The sequence below is a fragment of the Harmonia axyridis genome, chromosome X (assembly GCF_914767665.1).
Source record: "Harmonia axyridis chromosome X, icHarAxyr1.1, whole genome shotgun sequence".
Taxonomy (NCBI): Eukaryota; Metazoa; Arthropoda; class Insecta; order Coleoptera; family Coccinellidae; genus Harmonia; species Harmonia axyridis.
The window spans coordinates 10,197,978-10,223,183 of record NC_059508.1 but is presented as its reverse complement, the minus strand read 5'-3'; the positions used below and the strand labels follow the sequence as shown (position 1 = coordinate 10,223,183).

Genomic DNA, 25,206 nt, shown 5'->3' with positions numbered 1-25,206 from the left:
GAGGACATTCTATCTCAATTGTGTTATTTTAGTGATTGGAAAATTTCTTTCTCAAATACAGGTTTTGAGGAAATTGGAAATCGAAATTTGGGAAAAAATTGAATTGGCCTCCAAAAATCGTTATATCTCCTGTATTATTCGTCACAGACCCCTCAAATACGTTTTTCGAACATCAAGTTCCGGTCTAAAACATACAGAGGTTTCAAGGGCCTAGCTCACTTCCAGGAGAAGTTGCAGCCTTGGGAATATTATCAATTTTTTTCTAGAAAATTTCAGATTTTCACCTATAATTTCTGAAATAATATACCAATCGCCCAACTGCAAACATTTTCGTGATCTACATAGTCGAATCAATGAATAAAATGATACAATATTCTTATTTCTGTGTTTTCCGGAAGTCACAGACTACTCCACGCAGTGAGGAATTGCGGTTTTTTCTCATTTAAGGTTTTTCCTCGATAACTCTCAAAGTATTTATTTTAGGTATAGGGTTTGCATAAGTAACCTCTGCTATTTTTGTATGGAAAATCGACTGAAATAATAAAGAATATAGGTTCAAATTCGAAAATCTTGAGTTTCGATGAATTGGAGTTGACCAAGTTAATGATCTTCTTATGAACACCCTGTAAATTTTTGATCTAAACCTCAAAAGTTCTTATAATACTACGTATTCACAGAACCAAAAAAGAAAAAAAAATTTTGGAAAAAAGTTTTTTCTGCCGAAATATTCAAAAAAATGTGAGTCCTCATCGCAACCATTTTTTTCATAAGAATCCCATTATCACATGAATCGTTGATTTTCTACCCAAGGTATGACATATTGCCGAAATTGTCCCCAAAAAGCTATCTAATGATACAATAATATACTAGATGTGCCATTGAAAATAAGGAAGTAGTAGTCTGTTTCCGGTTTAATGGAAGTTGTAGAGATCTGAAAATATTCAAGGGAGAAAAATCATAGTCTCAAACCCCAATACGCAAATTTTCAGCTAAAAATTATGATTACTTTTCCATAAACATCTAATAGGCTATCACGGTGAATCATCCTGTATAAAGTAACCAAGATAATGAATTTATTCCGTTTGGCTATTCCGCACAGTAACAACATTCTCGGATTTGAAAAAGCCATAAATTCTTAGTTTTGAATTGTTGCGTCAGCATTCACCTATCGATCAGGAATTCCAAATACAAATTACAGTTTGTGCCGGTACTTTATCAATATCATAATAATTCACAAGGGACGTAGCTGTCAATAATGATTGCGAAAGCAAAATGTAAACGGGAATATAGGCAGCAGTTTCATCATAAATTTATTACTGTCTGACGTGTGGAGATCAGAAACTAAGTCAATTTTTCACATGAATAAGAACAATATTTCACAGAATCTGAATGAGTTTCTGTGGCCAGCCAAGCGGTATATTTCTACCGAAGAAACTCATTAAAATATTCCCCATACGTTCACAGAATTCAATCACTATTCTGACGTTGATTCAATGATTCGCTCGAATTGATTCCATCGTGACTTTTTGGTCCCTTCGAAATATACGCATTGACTCGTCTGAAATGTGTGCTTTTGTGAGCTTTTTCTGTTTCGTGTTTCGAACCGATACAATTGAATACGATAAATAAACCGCGGAGTAACATGCTATGAGAAAAAAGATTGACGTGATCTATAGTACTGAATGTATTTTTTCACTTTTTTGGAACCATATTCATTAGGAAATGAAAGAGCATAGGAAATTAATACCTGCATGTTTGGAAAGTTCGATTGTTTCGTTTTTTACTCATTGATTTTCGGAATGGAGCGCAATGCTTGGGTTGTTCCAGTGAACTCATTCACGTATCTTTTCCGTCTAATTCTGCCATACCTTGTAGACCAAAATCGTTAGGGAATATCTCAGTTCCACATTGATGTCATTATTTTTGGATGTAGTAAAAAGAAATCCATTATTTTTCTCATAATTGACTTAAGTTATCTGTATCTCGCGTTGTATAAGTCCGATCGGGTTTCACTAGATGGCGTTAGAAAGATGAGATTTCGTACAACAAAAACATCACGACACTTTTGTGATTAGTTGACTCAGTTAAGTTTGAGCGCGCGTCAAAGATGAACACAACATACAAAAAGAAAACACGCTATATTTCACTATTTTTTTTTCAAGCCAGGGGGCTGAAAATGTAAATAGTATTTAGGGTCCTGATACTGTAACAGCCAATGATACGTTATTTTGCTTTCTTCAATTCCGTTCCGGTAATTTCGATGTTGTCAAAGATGCACCACGCACTGGAAGGCCAAATGTCGATAAAATCATGGACATTGTTGAGTCCAACCGTCCAACTTACGACAACGTCAAGCAAAAACGGTCGTGGTCGAAACTCCGTTAGCTGGTAGAAACGGCCAGGAGTATTTTACTGTGTTTGGTGGTTTTGACAGGAACTTATTAACTACGAGCTGCTCCCCTACGGCACAACTGTTAATGTAGGTCCTGTAAATAATTCGACCGTCCGAAGGAAGCAATCACCTAGAATCGGCCAGTTTTGGCCAATAGGAGAGAAATTGTGTTCCATCAAAATAATGCCAGGTCACACACATCATTAGTTACTCGCCAGAAGCTCAGGGAGCTTGGTTAGGAGGTTCTTATCCATCCACATTATAGTCCAGACCTGGCACCAGGTGATTACCCTCTGTTTTTGTCCATGGCGAACAATTATGCTGGTGGAAATTCCGCTTCAACAGATGCTTTTGAAAATCGATTGCCTCAATTTTTTTTCAATAAGGACGAGGCTCCTGTGAGAGAGGCATAATAATATTAACTTCAAAATGGCAACTAGTTATCGAACAAAATGGGGCATATTTGACCTAAATCGGATCATTCTAACTATGGTAATCAAAGCCTTGTTTTTCATCCAAAAATAAAGATTTTCTTTTTACTACACCTGATGTTGGTCCTCGGCACTATCCTGCCACGGATTCATCTATTATCTGTAAAATTTTTGATACAGAAAGCAGTTTTATCAACCAAAATTTATAATTATAATAGTAAATTGCCTTTATTGAAGAAAAAAATACATATCAAGAGGCGAAGTTTAGCATAGCTACTTTTACGCAACCTCTATTCTATTTCTAACTGCAAAAACCACTAAACGATATTTATGGAAACTTTTCCATTAATTTCAATAATAATTTATGAATAAGAGTGAGTACTGTATAGTACTCGTACTGAAGGCGCATTCTAAGACTCGTTCCTTCAAAAACTCACCACTTCATGGCTCGTTTCTGAATTTTGAACGCGTGAAAGAATGTCAAAGCTTCCTGCACTTTTATTATAAATAACCATACCCACATCGTTGTATGCTTCGACCTGTTCCAAATTCTACCAAGTATTATAATTTCCCTACTTTTTTTCAGGAGTCCCAGGCAAACGGAACGAAATCTACTATAACTGTTGCCCTGAACCATATATCGACATCACCTTTGTCATCATAATACGCAGAAGAACTCTCTACTATTTCTTCAACCTCATCGTACCATGCGTACTCATTGCATCGATGGCTGTTCTTGGATTCACTCTACCACCAGATTCCGGTGAAAAACTATCGCTTGGTGTAACAATTCTACTGTCTCTCACTGTGTTTTTGAACATGGTTGCCGAAACTATGCCAGCTACATCCGATGCTGTACCTCTGCTTGGTACCTACTTCAACTGCATCATGTTCATGGTTGCATCTTCAGTGGTCTCCACCATTTTGATCTTGAACTACCACCATCGCAATGCTGATACTCATGAAATGTCTGATTGGGTAAGTTACAATTCCACATATAGAGATCAATATTGAAGAGATTGATTGGCTGAAAACTAGCATTACAGAGCTGTGACCAATTTGTTTTAAATCTTGCTCAACAATTAGAAGATCTTTCAACACGACCAGTTCACACAGTCCACAAATTCCATCTGCTAATAGAACCATACGGTATAGAATGTTTTATACCAACAGTGCCTTGTTAGTCTCCAAGCCAAAGCTCAGCTCATGGTGCTTGCAAAAGCTTGCATAGAACGAAATTCCACAAATTTTTTTGCTTGTTGTATTCTTACAAAGGGATCTCTTATTTCTGAGATCCAATTGCTTAACTGTTGCACTGTAGCGTTCATCTCCAACTTCACAAAGGGTTTGGTCCAGTGAGGATCATATCATGATTCTCTCTGATTGAAGCTTAATCCTGTGTTGTTTGGAAGGTTTTTGTATGGTGTGAATTATTTCTTCTTCAACAGAAATTAATCTCGAGAAGTTAGAGAACTAAAAAGAAAATATAAATAAACGTTGAACTTAAGAACATAAATTACGCAATTAAAAAACATTTGGAGACAACATGGCCTTGATAGTTTTCCACTTGCGTTAGCGAATCCAGAATGATGCTTCCTTGGGTGTCCACAAACTATCCATTTTTTCTTCTAGGTCAAAGTCGTGTTCCTCTATTGGCTCCCGTGGATTCTTCGTATGAATAGACCAAGCCACACTGCTAGTGCTGATCCTCTTCCGCAAACTAATCGACCTGCCTCTGTAGCTACAGATCGTAAACCAATCCATTTCCAAGATGCTGAGCTGAAAGAACGTTCTTCAAAGAGTCTGCTGGCCAATGTACTCGATATTGATGATGATTTTAGACACAACCACCGTGGAGTTGGAGGTGGTACTGGAACTTTGACTTCTCTACCAACAGCCACCATTTATAGGAATGTATACAGGTGAGGTCTTTTTTTTCGAATATAAATTCATTTGTTACTTTTCAAAAAAAAAAATTGTTCGTTATCAAAATATTATGTGTTTCATTGTGCTAGTTATTTCTCTTTGGATGATAATTATCTAAAAATGCTTAAAAGGTATCCAGTCTGATTTTGAAGATTAGAGAAGGAGAACGTAAAAAATCAATTGGCACGTTCTGTAGGAAACAATGTTTCGATTGTCGATTCTTTTCACCTCCAGTTAACTAGATTACACTGACACGTGAACTTCTAGTTGCTCATTCAAGAAAAGAATGGGGTTTAGATGATCTATCATCTGTCAACAGTTTTAGCGGTATGTTACTAATTTTATTTACAGTGCTTAATTCAAACAGTTCACCTCAAGAATGTATACAAATAAAATTGAGTTCAGATCAATCCCAAAATGAGGTTAATTAGTTAAGCTGAAAGACAACATACAGTTGAATAGAAATCGATAAATAGAATGTTTACTGATGGAAACTGATACTACTTAATTAGGTTAATTAGAGTTGCCAATCCTAGATCCACAATTGTACCTACATATCTGAAATTTTCACAGATTAATTAGGATATTATACAGGAACAGTCAACGAAAGATTTTAACGGTTAAAATATCCTGCATTCAATCTCAATCTTCCATTCAAAATTCTATGAATTCCAACAAGTTACTCGTTGAAAATACATAAAGAACTTTTCTAATCAATCTTGATTCCAAGAAAACCAACATCTGATTACTTTGAGTCACTTTGTAATGTTTAGTGATAGAAATGATCTCAATTCCTTGAGCAAAAAGGAGTATAATATCAGGAATAAACCAATTATGACAGAAGTATACCAATTATAAATATTCTTTGAAAACTGAGTCAGCAAGTCACTCAATTAAGTTTTCTGAAGTTTCCAATGCAATTTGCCCACACAAATCGTAATGAGGCTAATTTGATTTGTTGTATAAGGATCCAATTTTTACCTCCACTTTAGGATTCATTTTATATGCATGCTTCCTTTGATATCGTCCTTTGGAATGTTTTCAACTAGAGAACGCTCTACTGATTTCACGACTGAAGCAATATCTCATTAATGAGATATTAATGGGGAAAACCTTCATTTAAGAATGAGAATGATAGAAATTAGAAAGAACCTAATTATGAAAAATTTATAAATGATTGAGACAATCTCGAAACTGAATTCCATTTGATACATAGTATTAAAATGATTCAAATTAGCCCTAAAAATCATCGAAATCAACTAAATTTCAGATTCCATCGGAATAAAAAGGTGAAAATTGAATTGATATAATAAGCTCTAATAAATAAGAAAATAATAATTTCCAAAAATATTATATTCATTTCATTTTATTTGATCATGAATTTATATCAAGTATAAGGATCGAATCTATAAAATACTCATACAAAACGCTACAATGAGAATGCAATACAAATGTTTTTCATTGAAGAATCAGAAAACTAGATTTCTTATCCACTTTTATCCTCTTCAATTCAAGTTTGAAGTGGAGTTGCATGAATGAAAGTTATATTGACAAACTTCCATAGAAGATTCAGATCATTTAAGTGCTTAATAAGATGAGAAATACACTGTGGTAAATTCTGACCTCCTTATAATAGGAGTTGGAAGGAAATGGTCTTCTCGCTCTTCTTCCCGTAGACAGATAATTATTGGAGGATTTCTAGTGATTAATATAAAGATAAGGTAAGAATAGATCTCTGTGGAAACCCATCCGAGGCCTCTGCGAAAAGAGAAGGACAATTTAATTATCGTTTTGAATGAGTTGGTGGATTAAGAGTAGTCATCAGAGCTTGAACATTTTTTCACACAATCGAAATCAAGTTACCAAGAAATGAAATATCAACTACGAATTGCGCCTTCGCCAATTTGCAACCAGAATTAGCCACTAATTGAATTTTCTGATGTAATAGAAGGTGATATTGACTTTTCAGATTATCGAAATGGTTTTCGCTATAAAGTGAAAGAGTAGAATATTATCTGAAAGTTAGGTGGTGTTTAGAAAAACGAAGTTGTTGAGTTAAATTCACAATGCTAACATTACGAACGAACTTCTAACGTGAAACTCAATAAATTATAAAGAATAACACTTTTTCCTGATATCGCTTCAATCGACTTCTTCTCGTTTAATACATATTTTTTGAGTTCCATCAAATTGAGTGATCAACAAATGAAATATCAACTACGAATTGAGCCTTCGCCAATTTGCAACCAGAGTTGGTCATTAATTAAATTTCATGATCTTGATCGTAATAGGAGGTGATATAGACTTTTCATTTTATCGCAATGATTTTCACTATAAAGTGAAAGGGTAGAATATTATCTGAAAGTTAGGCGTTGATTGGAAAACCGAATTTATTGAGTTGAATTCAAAAGGTTAACATTCGAACAACGAGCTTCTAACCTAAAATTCAATTAATTGTATATTTCCTGATATGGTTTCGATCGACTTTTTCTCGTTCTTATACATGTTTTAAGTTCCATCAAATTGAGTAATGAACAAATGAAATATGAACAACTCTTCGAAAAGTTGAACTGGCTCCTTCGCCATTTTGTAACCGGCTGTGACAAAATGTTCTTATTCTTTTACATATTGTTCTTTCTTATTTGAAAAAGAAGATATTATGATCTTACATTGTAAATTAAACAGGAAGGCATGTTAGAAACTTCAAAGACTTTTCTACTATCCTCTTTAACAGATTATTTATCAGTTATGAAAAAAATATTGGTCAAACATTTTTGAAAAGGCCACTCAATTCACAAGATTTATATTCCATCGAATATATCTAAAAAACGAGTTAAAGGAGGCAGATTGTGGTGAAGACAATCCGCAAACTGATTCCTTTAAAGCCGTTATGGAATGGGATAATTTGGAATGGACACTGTATATCTCGAGGCTTTAATGGAATCCCTGTCTCCGGTGAATCTCGGATGCATCCCCGGCTATAATGGAACATTGAAACATTACAGCATTCTCTATTTAAACTGCCAATTAAATTCGAAGCAATCAATAGAATCCAATTGTACGATACAGCTGATCGGCACAAATCAATTAATACCCAAACTTTCTCGGTCTAAACAATTTGTTCCCGTATTCTACACTGATTTGATTTCAGTTCATTGCCCTGTACGACCGACCGTACATCCATTCGCCTGAACACCACCACTTCCGATCGATAACCTGTCTTTTCGAAAGTGATGTGTTAAATTGGAAAAAGAAAAAAGTAGCGAAAGTTCAACGGACTCTATTCATTGGTCCTCAATGAAGAAATTACGTGAATTGGTCACTCGGCAAATATTCGATGCAGGTTTATTAATTTTGAAGCTGAATATTCAACGAATAGCGCTTCCATCGGGAATGTACTCTTTCAATCATAAATTCCTCACCTGTTCATGATTTGTTCATTATCGATAGCTAACTTCAAAAACGATCGCTGAGCATCCAGGAAAATGATGAAACAGGCCGATTCAAAAGCGTGGGAATAACTTTTACTTTCACGATATACGCGCTGCAAATTATTCTAGCAATGTCATTCGAATAGCCAGATATTACGTTGATTTGTGTAATTTACACCACATCACACTGCATTAATATCAATTAGGTAGGTAGATACCGTCCGGTATGAATTCTTCGAATTCACATTCATTTAAGCTCGTTTGATGTTCCTAGAAAAGCAATTACGCAAAATATGTCGTTTTGATCCACCGAATTACGATTTACGGGACTTTTACAATTGAGAAATCAGATAATTTACCGAAAAATGATTATTACCTCCAAAAACCTCTGTTCGTTTTCTTGAGTGAGCGATATAATTTTTGTGTATTGGGCAAATTACTCCCTTGGACACCACATATGAATACAGGTGAGTCTTTGACTTGTACACATATTCCTACCGAAGATGCCAGCGCTCGAAAGAAACACTTTTTTCGTTTACAATTTTTTTCGATTTGTTTTTTTTTTTCGCACTTAGTGAAGCGAGCATACTGGATATGACTGGACTTTGATGGAATTTAATGTTCGGAAAAAATTCATTACATCAATGAAAAACTATATTCCGACAATCATTTTCCTCGATTCCAGTCCATTTGCGTGATATAAGCTGAAATAACATTTTCTTATGGATTTTCAAAATCCTGTAAAAATGGTAAAGGAAAAAAGTGTTTTCTCTGAACTCAGAAATCTTCGGTTGAATCATATCTACAAGTTAAAGACTCACCCTGTATAGGAATATACAGGGTGTCCCAGGAGTAACTGTACATACTATTATCAGAGGTAGAGTAGGACTAGGTGAGTACGAATTGACTGCAAAAAAATTATTTTTGCCTTTCCTAAGAAAGCTACAGGGTGAGTTTGCATATTCATGAAAATAATGAAACCATCGTCAGAACTAAACTAATCGGCGGAATTTATTGAAATTTGGGATGTAATTGACACATACCGTGTCCGTGTCAGAGACATATACATTTTTTCAATATTCAAGGACCGGACTCATCATTTCTCATTTGAAGTGTTCAGGTTGAAAATATAACTTCATATTTTGACTTGGAAATCATTGTTCATATTTTCAAAAAATACATAAATTCAGATTCAATACGCGGTGTCTCTCAAAGTTGTCTCATCTAACATTAATTTTTATGAATTTTGAAATTCGAAGCAATCAATAGAATCCAATTGTACGATTCAGCTGATCGGCACAAAACAATTAATACCCTAACTTGCTCGGTCTAAACAATTTGTTCCCGTATTCTACACTGATTTGATTTCAGTTCATTGCCCTGTACGACCGACCGTACATCCATTCGCCTGAACACCACCACTTCCGATCGATAACCTGTCTTTTCGAAAGTGATGTGTTAAATTGGAAAAAGAAAAAAGTAGCGAGAGTTCAACGGACTCCATTTATTTGTCTTCAATGAAGAATTAACGTGAATTCGTCACTCGGCAAATATTCGATGCAGGTTTATTAATTTTGACGCTGAATATTCAACGAATAGCGCTTCCATCGGAAATGTACTCTTTCAATCATAAATTCCTCACCTGGTCAGGAATTGTTCATTATTATCAATGGCTAATTCAAACACGATCGCTGAGAATCCAGGAAAATGATGAAACAGGCCGATTCAAAAGCGTGGGAATAACTTTTACTTTCACGATATACGCGCTGCAAATTATTCTAGGAATGTCATTCGAATTGCCAGATATTACGTTGATTTGTGTAATGTACACCACATCACACTGCATTAATATCAATTACGTAGGTAGATACCGTCCGGTATGAATTCTTCGAATTCACATTCATTTAAGCTCTTTTGATGTTCCTAGAATAGCAATTACGCAAAATATGTCATTTTGAGCCACCGAATTATGATTTACGGAATTTTAACAATTGAGAAATCAGATAATTTACCGGAAAATGATTATTACCTCCAAAAACCTTTGTTCGTTTTCTTGAGTGAGCGATATAATTTTTGTGTATTGAGCAAATTACTCCCTTGGACACCACATATGAATACAGGTGAGTCTTTGACTTGTACATATATTCCTACCGAAGATGCCAGCGCTCAAAAGAAACACTTTTTTGCTTTACAATTTTTTTCGATTTGTTTTTTTTTCGCACTTAGTAAAGCGAGCATACTGCATATGACTGGACTTTGATGGAATTTAATGTTCGGAAAAAATTCATTACATCAATAAAAAACTATATTCCGAAAATCATTTTCCTCGATTCCGTTCCATTTGCGTGATATAAGCTAAAATAACATTTTCTTATGGATTTTAAAAATCCTGTAAAAATGGTAAAGGAAAAAAGTGTTTCCTCTGAACTCAGGAATCTTCGGTTAAAAATATGTTCAAGTTAAAGACTCACCCTGTATAGGAATATACAGGGTGTCCCAGGAGTAACTGTACATACTATTATCAGAGGTAGAGTATGACTAGGTGAGTACGAATTGACTGCAAAAAAATTATTTCTGCCTTTCCTAAGAAAGCTACAGGGTGAGTTTGCATGTTCATGAAAATAATGAAACCATCGTCAGAACTAAACTAATCGGCGGAATTTATTGAAATTTGAGATGTAATTGACACTTACCGAGTCCGTGTCAGAGACATATACATTTTTTCAATATTCAAGGACCGGACTCATCATTTCTCATTTGAAGTGTTCAGGTTGAAAATATCACTTCATATTTTGACTTGGAAATCATTGTTCATATTTTCAAAAAATACATAAATTCAGATTCAATACGCGGTGTCTCTCAAAGTGGTCTCATCTAATATTAATTTTTATGAATTTTGAAATTCGAAGCTATCAATAGAATCCAATTGTACGATTCAGCTGATCGGCACAAAACAACTAATACCCAAATTTTCACGGTCTGAACAATTGTTCCCGTATTCTACACTGATTTGATTTCAGTTCATTGCCCTGTACGACCGACCGTACATCCATTCGCCTGAACACCACCACTTCCGATCGATAATCTGTCTTTTCGAAAGTGATGGGTTAAATTGGAAAAAGAAAAAAGTAGCTAAAGTTCAACGGACTCCATTCATTTGTCTTCAATGAAGAATTAACGTGAATTCGTCACTCGGCAAATATTCGATGCAGGTTTATTAATTTTGACGCTGAATATTCAACGAATAGCGCTTCCATCGGGAATGTACTCTTTCAATCATAAATACCTCACCTGGTCACGATTTGTTCATTATCGTTGGCTAACTTCAAAAACGATCGTTGAGCATCCAGCAAAATGATGAAACAGGCCGATTCAAAAGCGTGGGAATAACTTTCACTTTCACGATATACGCGCTGCAAATTATTCTAGGAATTTCATCCGAATCACCAGATATTACGTTGATTTGTGTAATTTACACCACATCACACTGCATTGATATCTATGTAGTAGGTAGATACCGTTTGGTTTGAATTCTTTGAATTCACATTCATTAAAGCTCGTTTGATGTTTGTACAATAGCAATTACGCTATGTCATTTTGATCTACCGAATTACGGTTTCCGGAACTTAAACAATCAAGATATCACCTAATTTACAGAAAAATTATTCTTACCTCCAAAAACCTCTGTTCGTTTTCTTGAGTGAGCGTTATAATTTTTGTGTATTGAACAAATTACTCCCTTGGACACCACATATGAATACAGGGTGAGTCTTTGACTTGTACATATATTTCTACCGAAGAGGCCAGCGCTCAAAAGAACCACTTTTTTCCTTTACAATTATTTTCGATTTGTTTTTTTTTCGCACTTAGTAAAGCGAGCATACTGGATATGCCTGGCTTTTGATGGAATTTTATGTTCGGAAAAGATTCATGACATCAATAAAAAACTATATTCCGAAAATCATTTTCCTCGATTCCAGCGAGATATAAGCTAAAATAACATTTTCTTATGGATTTTCAAAATCCTGTAAAAATGGTAAAGGAAAAAAGTGTTTCCTCCGAACTCAGGAATCTTCGGTTAAAATATATGTTCAAGTTAAAGACTCACCCTGTATAGAAATATAAAGGTTGTCCCAGGAGTAACTGTACATACTATTATTAGAGGTAGAGTAGGACTAGGTGAGTACAAATTGACTGCAAAAAAATTATTTCTGCCTTTCCTAAGAAAGCTACAGGGTGAGTTCGCATATTCATGAAAATAATGAAACCATCGTCAGAACTAAACTAATCTGCGGAATTTATTGAAATTTGGGATGTAATTGACACATACCGTGTCCGAGTCAAACACATATGAATTTTTCCAATATTCCAGGACCGGACTCATCATTTCTCCTTTGAAAATATCACTTCATATTCTGAATTTTAAATCATTGTTCATATTTTCAAAAAATACATAAATTCAGATTCATTACGCGGTGTCACTCAAAGTAGTCACATCTAACATTCATTCTTTACGAAATGTTGAAATAGGACAAAGTTCGAGAAATTTGATTTATTCAGGAGTGAGACATCTCGTAAAAGTTGTGAATGGATATAAAAAGTGAAAATATTCGTTGAATATTCAACGAATAGCGCTCCCATTAGGAATCTGCTCTTTCAATCATAAATTGCTCACCTGGTAATAATTTGTTCATTATCGATGGTTAACTTCAAAAACGACCGTTGAGCATTCAGGAAAATGATGAAACAAGCCGATTCAAAAGCGTAGGAATAACTTTTACTTTCACGATATACTAGCTGCAAATTATTCTAGGAATTTCATCTGAGTTGCCAGATATTACGTTGATTTGTGTAATGTACACCGCATCACACTGAATTAATATCTATGGAGTAGATAGATACCGTCCGTTTTGAATTCTTCGAATTCACATTCATTTTGGCTCGTTTGATGTTTCTAGATATGCAAATAACGATTTACGGAACTTGTACAATCAAGAAATCAGCTAATTCACCGAAAAATTATTCTTACCTCCAATAATCTTTGTTCGTTTTTTTGAGTGAGCGATATAATTTTCAAATGAGAAATAATGAGTCCGGTCCTGGAATATTGAAAAAATATATATGTCTTTGTGTCGGACTCGGCATGTGTCAATTACATCCCAAGTTTCAATAAGTTCCGCCGATTAGTTTGGTTCTGATGATGGTTTCATTATTTCCAAGAATATGCAAAATCACCCTGTATATTTCTGAGGAAAGGCAGAAATTAATTTTTTGCAGTCAATCCGTACTCAACTGGTCCTACTTCACCTCTGGTTTGAGTATGTACAGTTACTCCCGGCATACCCTCTATACAGGGTCTTTGACTCGTACATATATTTCTACCGAAGATGCCAGCGCTCAAAAGAAACTCTTTTTTCCTTTACAATTTTTTCTGATTCGATATTTTTTTTTGCACTTATACACCGAGCATTTTGGATATAACCGGGCTTTGATGGAATTTTATGTTCGGAAAAGATTCATCACATAAAAAAAACATATTCCGAATATCATTTCATTTCACTTGCGAGATATAATTAAAAATAACATCGTTTTATGGATTTTCGAAAGTGAGTAAAAATGGTAAAGGAAAAAAGTGTTTTCCTCGACCTCAGGTATCTTCGGTTGAAATGTACAGGTCCAAGACTCACCCTGTATACCCTGTATAGAGATATATACAGTTTTCAAGGGTGCAATTACCGCATGAATGAACTAGCGAACAAAAGCTCCTGATTTCACGCCTGTTCTTTTTTTCATTCTTTAGATATTCTGCTTGAATTCTGAATGTAATTGGATCATTTGTCTCTTGAAAATTTGATTTTTTTGGTCTTCTGATTCCAATTTTCAACTCGATGTTTACACCTGGTGACTAGAGACCGAACACTACCAACTAATGTTTTGATTGGTCGAACATACCCGACAATTTCAAATCACGTATTCTTCTTCACTTATTATTGGTTGAAATTCAAACATCTTCATCCTCTCTGTGGTGGGCTCGTGATATTATGATGCTCAATCTTTCTCTCTCACTCTCTCTGATGTTGGAGAATTGAAAATTATCTTCTTGAGTAGCACTTATGCCTTAAACCAAATTGAACAGAAGTTTCCCGTTTGCATTTGAAAATTCAACACAACTATAGAAAATTCAAAGTAACTTCATAGTCATTCCAATTCATCGAGCAGGTGCAGACGTCTTCTCTGTGTTTGATATTTAACGAGAGTTGTTTCATAGATCGATTGTTTTTTTTTTTTTTCGGCAGAATTTTTGAAAATTGGGGCTATTACAGTCAACCGCAGGAGTTTGCCATATCGTTGCAATTTACCAGCTAGTTTTCCGGGAAAAATCGTGAGAAAATCTATAGAAACTGAAAACAATAACAACGGAACGGAGTACATCTGTGATGAGATAAGGAGTGAATCAGTTTCATTAAGGTATTCCACACACTGCAGCGTTTGTATCGAATACGTTTATCGGTATAAAAGGTATAGCATTCTTCTGAAAAATGAACGAATTGGAGGCAAAAGTTCAGAAAATCCATGATGACATCCTGAGTAACCGAAGGGAAATTAGAAATTGTATCGAGGCAAGTGAAGCTCGAATTCTGCTGAAATTTGAAGAGATGAGAAAGCGGTTACTGTTGTTGGAAAGAGAGAACTGTGAACTCAGAGAGGAAGTTGAGGGCCTTAAGAGAAAGCAAAATAAGAAGAATATTTTGATTTTTGGGCTGAATAAAAAGGAGGATGAAATAACACCACAAAGCGTGTGTGATGACCTGAGTGTGTTGATTGGTGTTCAGTTAAAGGAAAGTGATATCGGAGACGTATACCCACTGGGAAGGGCAGTAGGTTGTCCAATAAAGGTTGAGCTCAATTCATATCCCAAAAAAAGGGAAGTCCTAAACAATTGCCATAAGCTGCGCGGAAAAAAAAATTGCAATAGCGCACGACCTGACTGCTGTCCAAAGAAGGGAAAATAATATACTGAGAAAACATCTTTTGAGGATCAAGCAGGAAGGAAATCACACAAAGTGCGTCATTAGGGGAAACAAACTTTTAGTGGATGGAACTCTGTATGGAATTGAAGAACTCGAGGTAGAAGAAACCCCTAAAGACAAGCCAAACAGTGCACCCTCAACCCCGTTACCAGCGTATAGGCTGTCAAGGGCAGATCCAGTGTTGTCTGATCAGCAAGAGGACAGTGGAACCCCAAATATTTCACCAGTAAATATTAAGATCGATCGAGCAGAAAAGCCGGCACAGTTGGATATTATCAGAAAGCCGAGAACCCGATCAGACCACAAGAACTAGAATATAGGGGTGAGAACTAGTTATTTCATTAATTTTTGTTTTTTTGTTTTTCTGATTGGTTCGTAGGAAGCAGAGCTAAGGTTTTTTTTTTTGTCACTTTTTGGGAATATTTTTGTTGTTTTTTGGGGAAAAATTGGCAAAGATCAAGTTTTAAATGCTGGAATTGGTGAGAGACTGCAATTATGAACCGGTAAACACGATCGAGTTGTGCAACATAATGGAGTTGAATAAGATCATGAATGAAAAGCGGATGAATCAAAACTTTCTGAAAGTATTTCACCAAAATATACGAAGCATTGCTAAAAATTTTGATGAAATCATGATATTCCTAGATCAACTGGACACCCAGTTTGATGTGATTGTGCTAACAGAAACATTCCAGGGAATGGATTACCGTGAAAGGTTTAGCATACAGGGATATCGAATGTTGTATAATGAAGGTGATTTCAATAGGAATGACGGGGTAATCGTTTATTTGAAGGAGGACATTTATTGCAAACACGCCCTAGTCCAGATTGCCGAGAGTCGGGCCGTACAGGCAGAAATCAAGTTTGGGAATAAATCAACTATGGTGACGGCGCTATATAGATCTCCATCATCGAGAGAAGATGAATTTGTTGTACATCTTGAACATTACTTGAAACAAGTAAACAATATTAGTTCCGATTATCACGTTATTATTGGCGATATGAATATAGATACTAATAAGGAAAATGAACTGGTTTCGTGTTATCTGAACACAATGAGCGAGCATGGCTATTTCTCTATGGTCAACGAAAATACTAGAGAACAGGGCGAGTCAAGATCATGCATCGACCATATATTTTTGAGAATGAAAAATTTACACAGACATGATGAATGTTTTTCTGGAGTCTTCGATACGAGCATAACTGATCATAAGAGTACTATGTTGGGAATTCCTTGTAAAAATACTGAAGAGAGGACACATCGGGGTGGCACTAGAACTTGCATAAAATATGAATCGGTGAGAGAGAGCCTCAGAATGCATGATTGGTCATTTTACTATAGTTTAGATACTGCTGATAAACAGGCCTACTATCTGACTGAGACACTCAGTCGTGTGATCGCACAGAGCACGATAACTATGAAAATTCGGAAGAGCGAGAATAAAAGGAAGAAATGGATAACAGCAGGACTGGTTAAATCGATAAGTAAGAAAAACGCACTACATAGGGAGTACAAAGAAGATCCACAGAACAACTGGAAGAAACAAAGATACCTGGATTATAGATCGCTCATAAATAAACTAATAAAAATTGCCAAGCGGGACTTCTATCAAGATGAAATAAAGAATAGTCGAAACAGCTCGAAACAACTATGGGAAACTGTAAAGGGTATGAACACGCCGGAGAGGAGATTGCCTATGAAAGATGTTTTGTGTGAAGATGGTACAAGAATAAAGGATGATATACTCAAAGCTGACTTGTTCAATAGGTTCTTTGCGAATATTGGCCGACAGTATGCAGAGAAAATAAAAAAACCACCAACTGAAATTCCAGATAAAATTCGCAGCGGGAACTCATTTTTTTTGACACCGGTGGATGACGAGGAAATAATCATTATAATAAATTCACTGAAGAGTAAGAAATCCGTAGGCATAGATGGTATACAAGCAGAAGACCTGAAAGAGGTAGCACGGGAGATTGCTCCGCTGTTGACATTCTTGGTGAATGGTATATTTCAAACGGGCCAGTGTCCACAAGTATTCAAGAAGTCGATTGTTACTCCTATATTTAAAAGTGGTAATCAGGAAATGATCGAAAATTACAGGCCGATTTCACTCGTGACAAATATGTCAAAAATTTTTGAGAAGGCGCTTAAAACCAGGCTTGTATCATACGTGGAGAAGCACGACTTGATTTCGAGAAATCAGTTTGGGTTCAGAAGCGGGATGTCAACGAATGATGCGATAGCTGCCCTCACGGGTGAAATATACGGCCATGTAGACCAGAGCCGACCGGCAATGTGTGTGTTCCTGGATCTGGCAAGGGCCTTCGACACTGTGGACCATAAACAATTGCTGGAGACCTTGCATGATTATGGAATACGTGGAAATGCCCATCAACTCTTCGAAAGCTACTTGAAAGGCAGGACACAAGTTGTGAAAATCAATGGTTCTTACAGCTCAGAAGCGGAGGTGGTGTATGGTATTCCGCAAGGCACGGTGATCGGACCCTTGTTATTTCTCATTTATATGGATGGTGTGCTGAGAATGCATTTCAAAGGTTCAATGTTTGGTTTCGCCGACGATACGGCCATACTATTCAGTGCAGACAGCTGGGCTGATCTGAAACTCATTGTCGAACATGAGATTGGCAAAATAAAAGACTGGTTTGATCACAGATTGCTAACAATCAACTTCAACAAAACCCATTTCATACCATTTTCAAGCTACGAAAACCAGTTACCAGAGTACAACAGGCTGACAATTAATAACCATGGTGTCACTATGGAAATAACAAGAACAGATAACATAAAGTATCTGGGTGTCACCATAGACAGCCACTTAAGATGGGACGTTCACATTTGCCAGGTGTCGAAGACTTTGAGATATATGTTGTACAAATTCAGGTACCTGAGATCAATTCTGGATATAACACATCTCAAAATTGTGTATTACGCACTTGTACAATCCCGTCTACAATATGGTATACTGAGTTGGGGTGGTATACTGGATACACACCTGACGAAGATGGAAGTGCTACAGAGAAGAATCCTAAAGATTATGTATAACAGGAAATATGATTATTCGTCGGACCTTGTTTTCGGAGAAAGTCAAGTTCTTGACATTCGGCAATTATACGTGCATGATATAATAGTTAATGTTTATAGGAACAGGCATAGTCTGCGAAAAATCGATCACGAGTATGGAACTAGACATAAAGTAGCAGGTGATGTTCAGGTCAAAAAAACTAGAAAAGCTATTGGACAGCGCAATTACACGTACCTTGGAAATAGAATATTCAATTACTTACCTGAAGCATACCGAACATATATAAGTACAATAAATAGTGAAGCCTTAATCAGAAAGATTTTCAGGAGATATCTACTCACTATAGGCAGAGAAGTAGTTCATGGATTGATTTCGAATAACTGATTTTCCATTTGCTCGATGCTGATATAAATCTGTTTAAAACTCTCACATGTTTTCAGTGTACGGAGATAATTCATGTAGTGCATATGAATTGGGAGTACCCCACACACAGCTGCGGTTTTAGTGGGGTTGATTATATTTGTTTGCACGTTTGTAACGTCATATTAATTTTGTGAAAAATGTACATCTTTTATTGCAAATAAACTTATTATTATTATTATTATTATTATAACTATCGATAATTCCGTCTTGAATCATAATTATATCTTGGAGTTGAACTTGGTTCTCCTTTGAATTTCAAGGTCCACTTGGAAAGTTTACGTCTGAGATTGAAGTCGAGGAATAATATCCTTCAAAAATTAGCTGGTTTTTCAAGAGGCCCTGATGCAAGCAGCTTCGGCCTTGGTGTTTTCTGCTGCTGAATACTGTTGTTCTGTTTGGTTCAATAGTGCTCATGTTCATAAAATTGATGCACAGCTAAACGTTTCTATGAGAATTATCAGTGGAACTATTTGATCTACATCTTCACATTGTTTACCAGTGCTTTCACATATACTTCCGCCTCATATTCGTAGACAGGTCTCAGTCAAAAAATCTTGGGAAAAATTTCATTTCCACCCAAACTTATTTCCAATTGTATCTTACCTCCCGATAGTAGGACTGCCAGATCAACGTCAGGCAAACTTTATGGATTAATACTTTCCTTCAATCTAATGAAAGTGACAAGGAAATTTGGCGTTCGGAATGGAGTTCTTGTAATGTCTTCAACAAAAGTCTAATCGTAGATCCTTCAGAGAAAGTTTTGAGTTTCAATCTTAGAAAAGTTTGGTGGATTTTAAATCGACTTAGGACTGGTCATGGTCGTTGCAAATGTATGCTCTTCAAATGGCATCCTATTAAAATCTTACCATGTGAGTGTGGTGTAGAAGAAAGCATTGATCACTTGGTGAATACTTATCCAATTTATAAATTTCATGGTGGTTTCCAAGCTATCCATTCAGTTTCAGATTCTTCTTCAGAATGGGTCGTTAACTTCAAATCAATATAATGGAGACTGACATGTATTACTCCTTCCTGGTTTTTTTCTTTCTTGTTTTCAGATTTAATTATAAAGTCGTCAACCGTTGGTGAAGAGAAATGATGCAGAAGATTTTGTTTGGATGAAGAGGAAGCCCTTCAATATGTCTGCTTATTCTATAAACAAATTCACAAACTATTCACTGCACCAATATAGGAAGACAGAGTTTTGCTGAGGTTTTTATCTGCACTCTTGTATCATACGTTGAATACGTTGATTGATACCCCGTTTACATTTCCTCTGCTAATACTGAGATAACATCTACATGCTTTGTTGTTTGAAGTTGATAATCTTTTGTATTGCTCTATCTCAAAAGTATGATAGATGTTCTAGGAAAGTCAGAACAGAAAATATTTGACATGTCTTTTCCATGAAAATGTTTGACATTAACGTTTTTTCCAGGCAAAACGAGGACAACACAAACAGTGGACGCCTTCCAGAATCCTACGTCTCAAACCATTCTTGCGTGAGCGCAGATTACGAGCTGGCTTTGATCTTGAAAGAAATCAGATTCATAACGGATCAACTTCGCAAAGAGGATGTAGCAGCGGATATAACAAGAGATTGGAAATTTGCTGCAATGGTGGTCGACAGACTGTGCCTTATTATATTCACTTTGTTCACCATAATCGCGACACTTGCAGTGCTTTTTTCAGCTCCACATATAATTGTATCGTAGCTACCCGAGCCAGTCGACGAATCATCTTCCATAGCAGCCAAGATGGGGACTCCCACCAACCAACTCTTGTTCTGGTCCCTTTCATGTCTGGCAGCACTCGGTGGACTGGGTTGAAAATAATATCTGGCAGAATTTCTACGAATGTAACAGCGCCGAAGCACAGATTTCTAAATGATCCGATGGAAGCACAATTTCACAAAATCCTTGCATGACGTCATATCAACTTAAATCGATTTTATGATGGCCGGAATACTGGATGAAAAATTCTGCTTCCAGAGGATATGATGCGGTCTAATGTTCGTAATTATGAAATTATTTTAGATAGGAAAAATACGTGGTTGGTTCATGATCCAGATAAAGCTCAAGCAACTGATTCCATACATAGTTGGCATTCGTTTTATACGATCCCTTGTTTTTGTAACGTGTTCTTTAGATTATTACACAATCATACTGTGATAAATAAAGTTAAATGTTGAGTCGCAAACCCCGTTCCTCTGAAATTCAACTACACTGATCACCCTGTACATGTGCATTCGAAAAAGACTGAAAAATACATTCCTAAGCTACCGGCGACCTGTCGATTAGAACTGTCAATTATAACTGCTGATCAGAACTGTCGATCGGAAGTGTCGATTTACATATTGTCAATTTTTCATTGAGCACTCGATCGTCAGGCCTTCTTATGTCCATCGAATCTACAGTTCTAGATCGCCAAGTCACCGTTATGTAAGTTATTTAGAAATACGTGGAAACTTTTACTACAGGTGTTAAATATGTTTAAAGAAACTTACGAGTCAATTTCTACATATAAAACACGATTTAAATATTTTATTTCCATGATATTCTGCATTTACTTTCATCTTTTTCGAATGCTTTTAGACTGAAAAACGCTTTGATGATGTTAGTTTAGAACGCAGCATCTGCTATTTTAAATACGTATCACTTATAGAAAATCGCTAAAAGAAGTGAGCTATCCACTTAGTGTCCTTTGCATTATTCCTGTCTCTATTTGCGTACAGGGGAGATCTCGAAAAAAGTTTCCACATCATTGGTCACTTCTGATAACGAAAATATATATATATATATGATGTATATGATGTTTATGTAGTTTGTCAGTTTATATGTACAATATTATTCTATCCATTTCCAGCGTTATCTGCAAGTTACCAATGAAACGGAAATGAGAACTCATAAATATAATATACGCTCAATTCTAACTAAATGTGAAATGAAAATCCGAATTATATAGGTGTTCTGAAAATGCCCACACTTTAAGTGTAGGTATGTGCTATGTGTCAAATAGAATTTAGATCAAAATAGAATTGGCTCACTTCTTTAAACACTTCTCCGGGGTGATGGTTAACAAAAAACAAATGATGTTGAATAAAGTCTTTCAGGCATTTATATTTTCGAGATTTGGAGTAAGCGACGACCTACAGTAGATCAGAATGTGTTTTAGTATAGTGAAAAAAAAAATACGTACTACGCCCATTACGTCTGAGGCGTTTGTTCTCTATTTTAAATTTCTTAAAGCTCAACCGTCAGTGAGATACTCATTGAGTTTTAAAAGAATATTTATCGTGTGGCTAATAAAACATTAGATAAAATTCTTAGTAATATTATCTGATAAATTTCTTTACAACGTTTTTTCTAAAAACAGATTTTTCGACACAAACATATCTTCGAAACAGATTTTTAAGAAAAAGCCGCACAGTTAGAGAACTAAACTAATACCTAACTTCAATATTGCTGTCAATTCAAAATGGCGCCAAGTAGCCCAAAGTCACAGTGCTAATTTCTAACCCAATAGCAAATGTTGGCTAAAAGGATTTGATCATCCAATCGGAGATCCATTAGAATCTAACCAACTGTATCAACTCTACATATATGTTAAGTGTCTTCTCATCTTGCTGTATGATTGTTCTCCTAAATACCATCTATAAATGGGGAATTTCTGTAGATAATTATAACATGTTTATGTGTCAATATCCTATCGAAGAAGTTGAACTTTGGTGCTAACTTGCTCCCATCTTATTATTACAAATGATAGAAGAGGGACATTAGTTTTTAAGACATAGCAGCATTACGAAAACTTTATCAATGTTATGTGTTGTATGTAAAAACTGAACACTGTTTTTAGGATATAATTTGTGTAATTATCTGTTGTATTTATAGCACATAGAGTTTGAAGGTCAGGTAATATTGCTGGAATTAACAGATTCTACTGAATGTTCAATGAGACAGGGCATTGGGTTGAGGTAAAATAAGATAATATTAAGAATTAAATTGCTGGAGTTGATCATACTTCATTGTTGTCAGAAATTGTTGACTACATTTTATATCGTACATTGTAGATTTATACTTTTCTTGTAGACATTGAAATGATTTGATGAGAATGTTGGATGATATATACCATTGAAGGTAGCCGTATTTATTTCAATTATTGTTTAACGGTCTAGCATGCTATTTAAGAAATGTAACATTTTGTATCTTTCATCTACCATCTCTGCAAATTGTACATAAATGAATCAGCATTAGGAGCATAAGAAACGCCCCCTTATATTCACATATCGATTTGAAATCAATTTCCAGACACGTTGATATTTCATTGTGGCGATTGTCGATGAAAATTGTCAGTTCAGTGAAACTCCAGAAAAATAAAGGAAGTTGCTCAATTCATGAATTCCCTACTCGGAAGGAAGTGGAGTTGAAGAATTTCCGTATTCAATCGACCACATGAAATTCTAACAAAGATGTCAATATGTCTACTCAGTTTTTGTTCGGCTATACCAGAAATCATTGGCTTTGGAAATAAAATTTCTAGATTACTTCTCCAACTTAAACAAAGAATATCGTGTTCTCACAAAATGTCTTCCATTCTAGAATCTTTAGACTTCTTTTCTTACAATTTGTGGGACTTGAAAAGTGCCAAATATTGGTATTTAATTAGATGTAGTTCTATGTACTCTTCCTCATATATATACAATTAAAAAAAAATCATTTCTTAGTATTCTAATTGTAGCGGGTTTCAAAGCCAATGCAGTAAGGGTCAGAAAATGTCACACTGGATAACTGACAGCTTGAGATGAATGCATTTCACTCAAAACTTGCATCCTGATAGTCCCAAGCTTGCAGGTATTATATTGTTGAATTCGGAATTTTTTGAAAGTATTTGGCGATTTAAGAGTGAGACTTCTTTCAATGAATTTTAGGTTCTAGACAAACTTGACAATTTGATGAAACGCATAATGTCATTGTATAAAGCTGAATATCCAGCTCAAGATCATCTATCTCTCTTAACTTTTCCATTGGGCTGAGAAAAAACAAAGTAAGATCAATCCGGGGATTATTGAAGTTCTTTCAATGGAAATTAATACCTAAATAAGTACATAGGTAATAAAACTTGAGTTCCATTGTTCACACATAAGTAAATTCCCAGAGAATGCTATTACTCAGTAACAAATGGTATTTAAATGAATATTGAGATGATTCAAATGAAAATGACAATCCATTTTTGATCATTCAAAAAGAAAATTGAGGAGGGGCAACTCGAATCCTCGATTTTATGTGAAATGGTACTATTCTCAATAGTGTATGCTCTAGAGATTCATTTTTTACCAATAATATTGTTGTAATGTTGCATCACAATGGATTGTACTTTGTTAAATGAAATACTAATAAAGAAAATGTTACTACCCTTATGCCTTTTCCTAATGATTCCAAAATGATAACGGCTTTTATGCTGGCAAGACCATTAAATTCCCCATTTCACTCTCAACAATTTTATAACCTAAGCTTAGGTTGAGTAATATGTCTATGTACCTTGACAATGAAATGTTGAAATAAGCATAACTCCAAAAGACGAAGTATTATCAAGTAGATAATTATCGAGACTTTCAAAAAAGATGTGAGTCAGCCCCTCATTCCATTTGAGAACTTCAAAAACCAAACCATCCATTAAAAAGTTTCAAGTCCATAACAAGTCATTCATTTCCCAAAAAATGAAAACCACACCATACACTCAAACTAGCCATTCATTTTCCAAGAAAGGTGTGTTATTATGTAGATAAGTATATGTACTTTCGAAAATGTTGTTACTCAATCCTTCTACCAGTTTCCTTCAAGATTGTCAAAAACTTCTTTATACACTAAAATGTTGAAAAGAACATAACTCCAGAACGTGCCATTTAATTCCCAAAAAAAGCACATTCCAAAAAAGCAGTGTTATTATGTAGAAATGTGTTACTAAATGATGTTTTTCTTTGAAATTTTCAAAAGCCACACCATATATTAAAATGTGCGATTCAGTTCCTAAAAAAGGAGTGTTGCCATGTAGATAATTCTGTACTTTCGAAAATGTTGTTACTCATTCCTCCTTCTCGTTTCCTTCAAGATTTTAAAACACCACAATATACACTAAAGTGTTGGAAAGAACACAACTTCATAACGAGCCATTTAAATTTCAAAAAAGGAGTGTTATTATGTAGAAATGTGTTACTTAATGCTGTTTTCCTGTAAAACTTTCAAAAACCACACCATACACTAAAACAAGCCATTCAGTTCCTAAAAAAGGAGTGTTATTATGTAGATAAGTATCTGTACTTTCGAAAATGACGTTACTCAATCCTCCAACTCGATTCCTTCAAGATTTTAAAACACCACAGTATACACAAAATGTTGGAAAGAGCTTAACTTAATAACGAGCCATTCAAATTTCAAAAAATGTGTGTTATTATGTAGAAATGTGTTACTAAGTGCTGTTTTCCTGTAGAATTTTCAAAAACCACACCATACACTAAAACAATCCATT

The 25,206-nt window shown here is 35.3% G+C and overlaps 1 protein-coding gene across 1 annotated transcript in view; it reads left to right on the top strand.

Annotated features, from left to right (window-relative positions):
• LOC123685858 (neuronal acetylcholine receptor subunit alpha-7) overlaps positions 1 to 24,093 on the top strand; it is a 175,699-nt gene extending 151,606 nt beyond the window's left edge. The window contains exons 7-9 of the mRNA XM_045625717.1: positions 3,410 to 3,801; positions 4,456 to 4,745; positions 20,120 to 24,093. Of these exons, the coding sequence (XP_045481673.1) occupies positions 3,410 to 3,801; positions 4,456 to 4,745; positions 20,120 to 20,396 (959 nt within the window). The 3' untranslated portion in view covers positions 20,397 to 24,093. The remainder of the gene's footprint in view (positions 1 to 3,409; positions 3,802 to 4,455; positions 4,746 to 20,119) is intronic.
• The last annotated feature ends 1,113 nt before the right edge of the window (positions 24,094 to 25,206 follow it).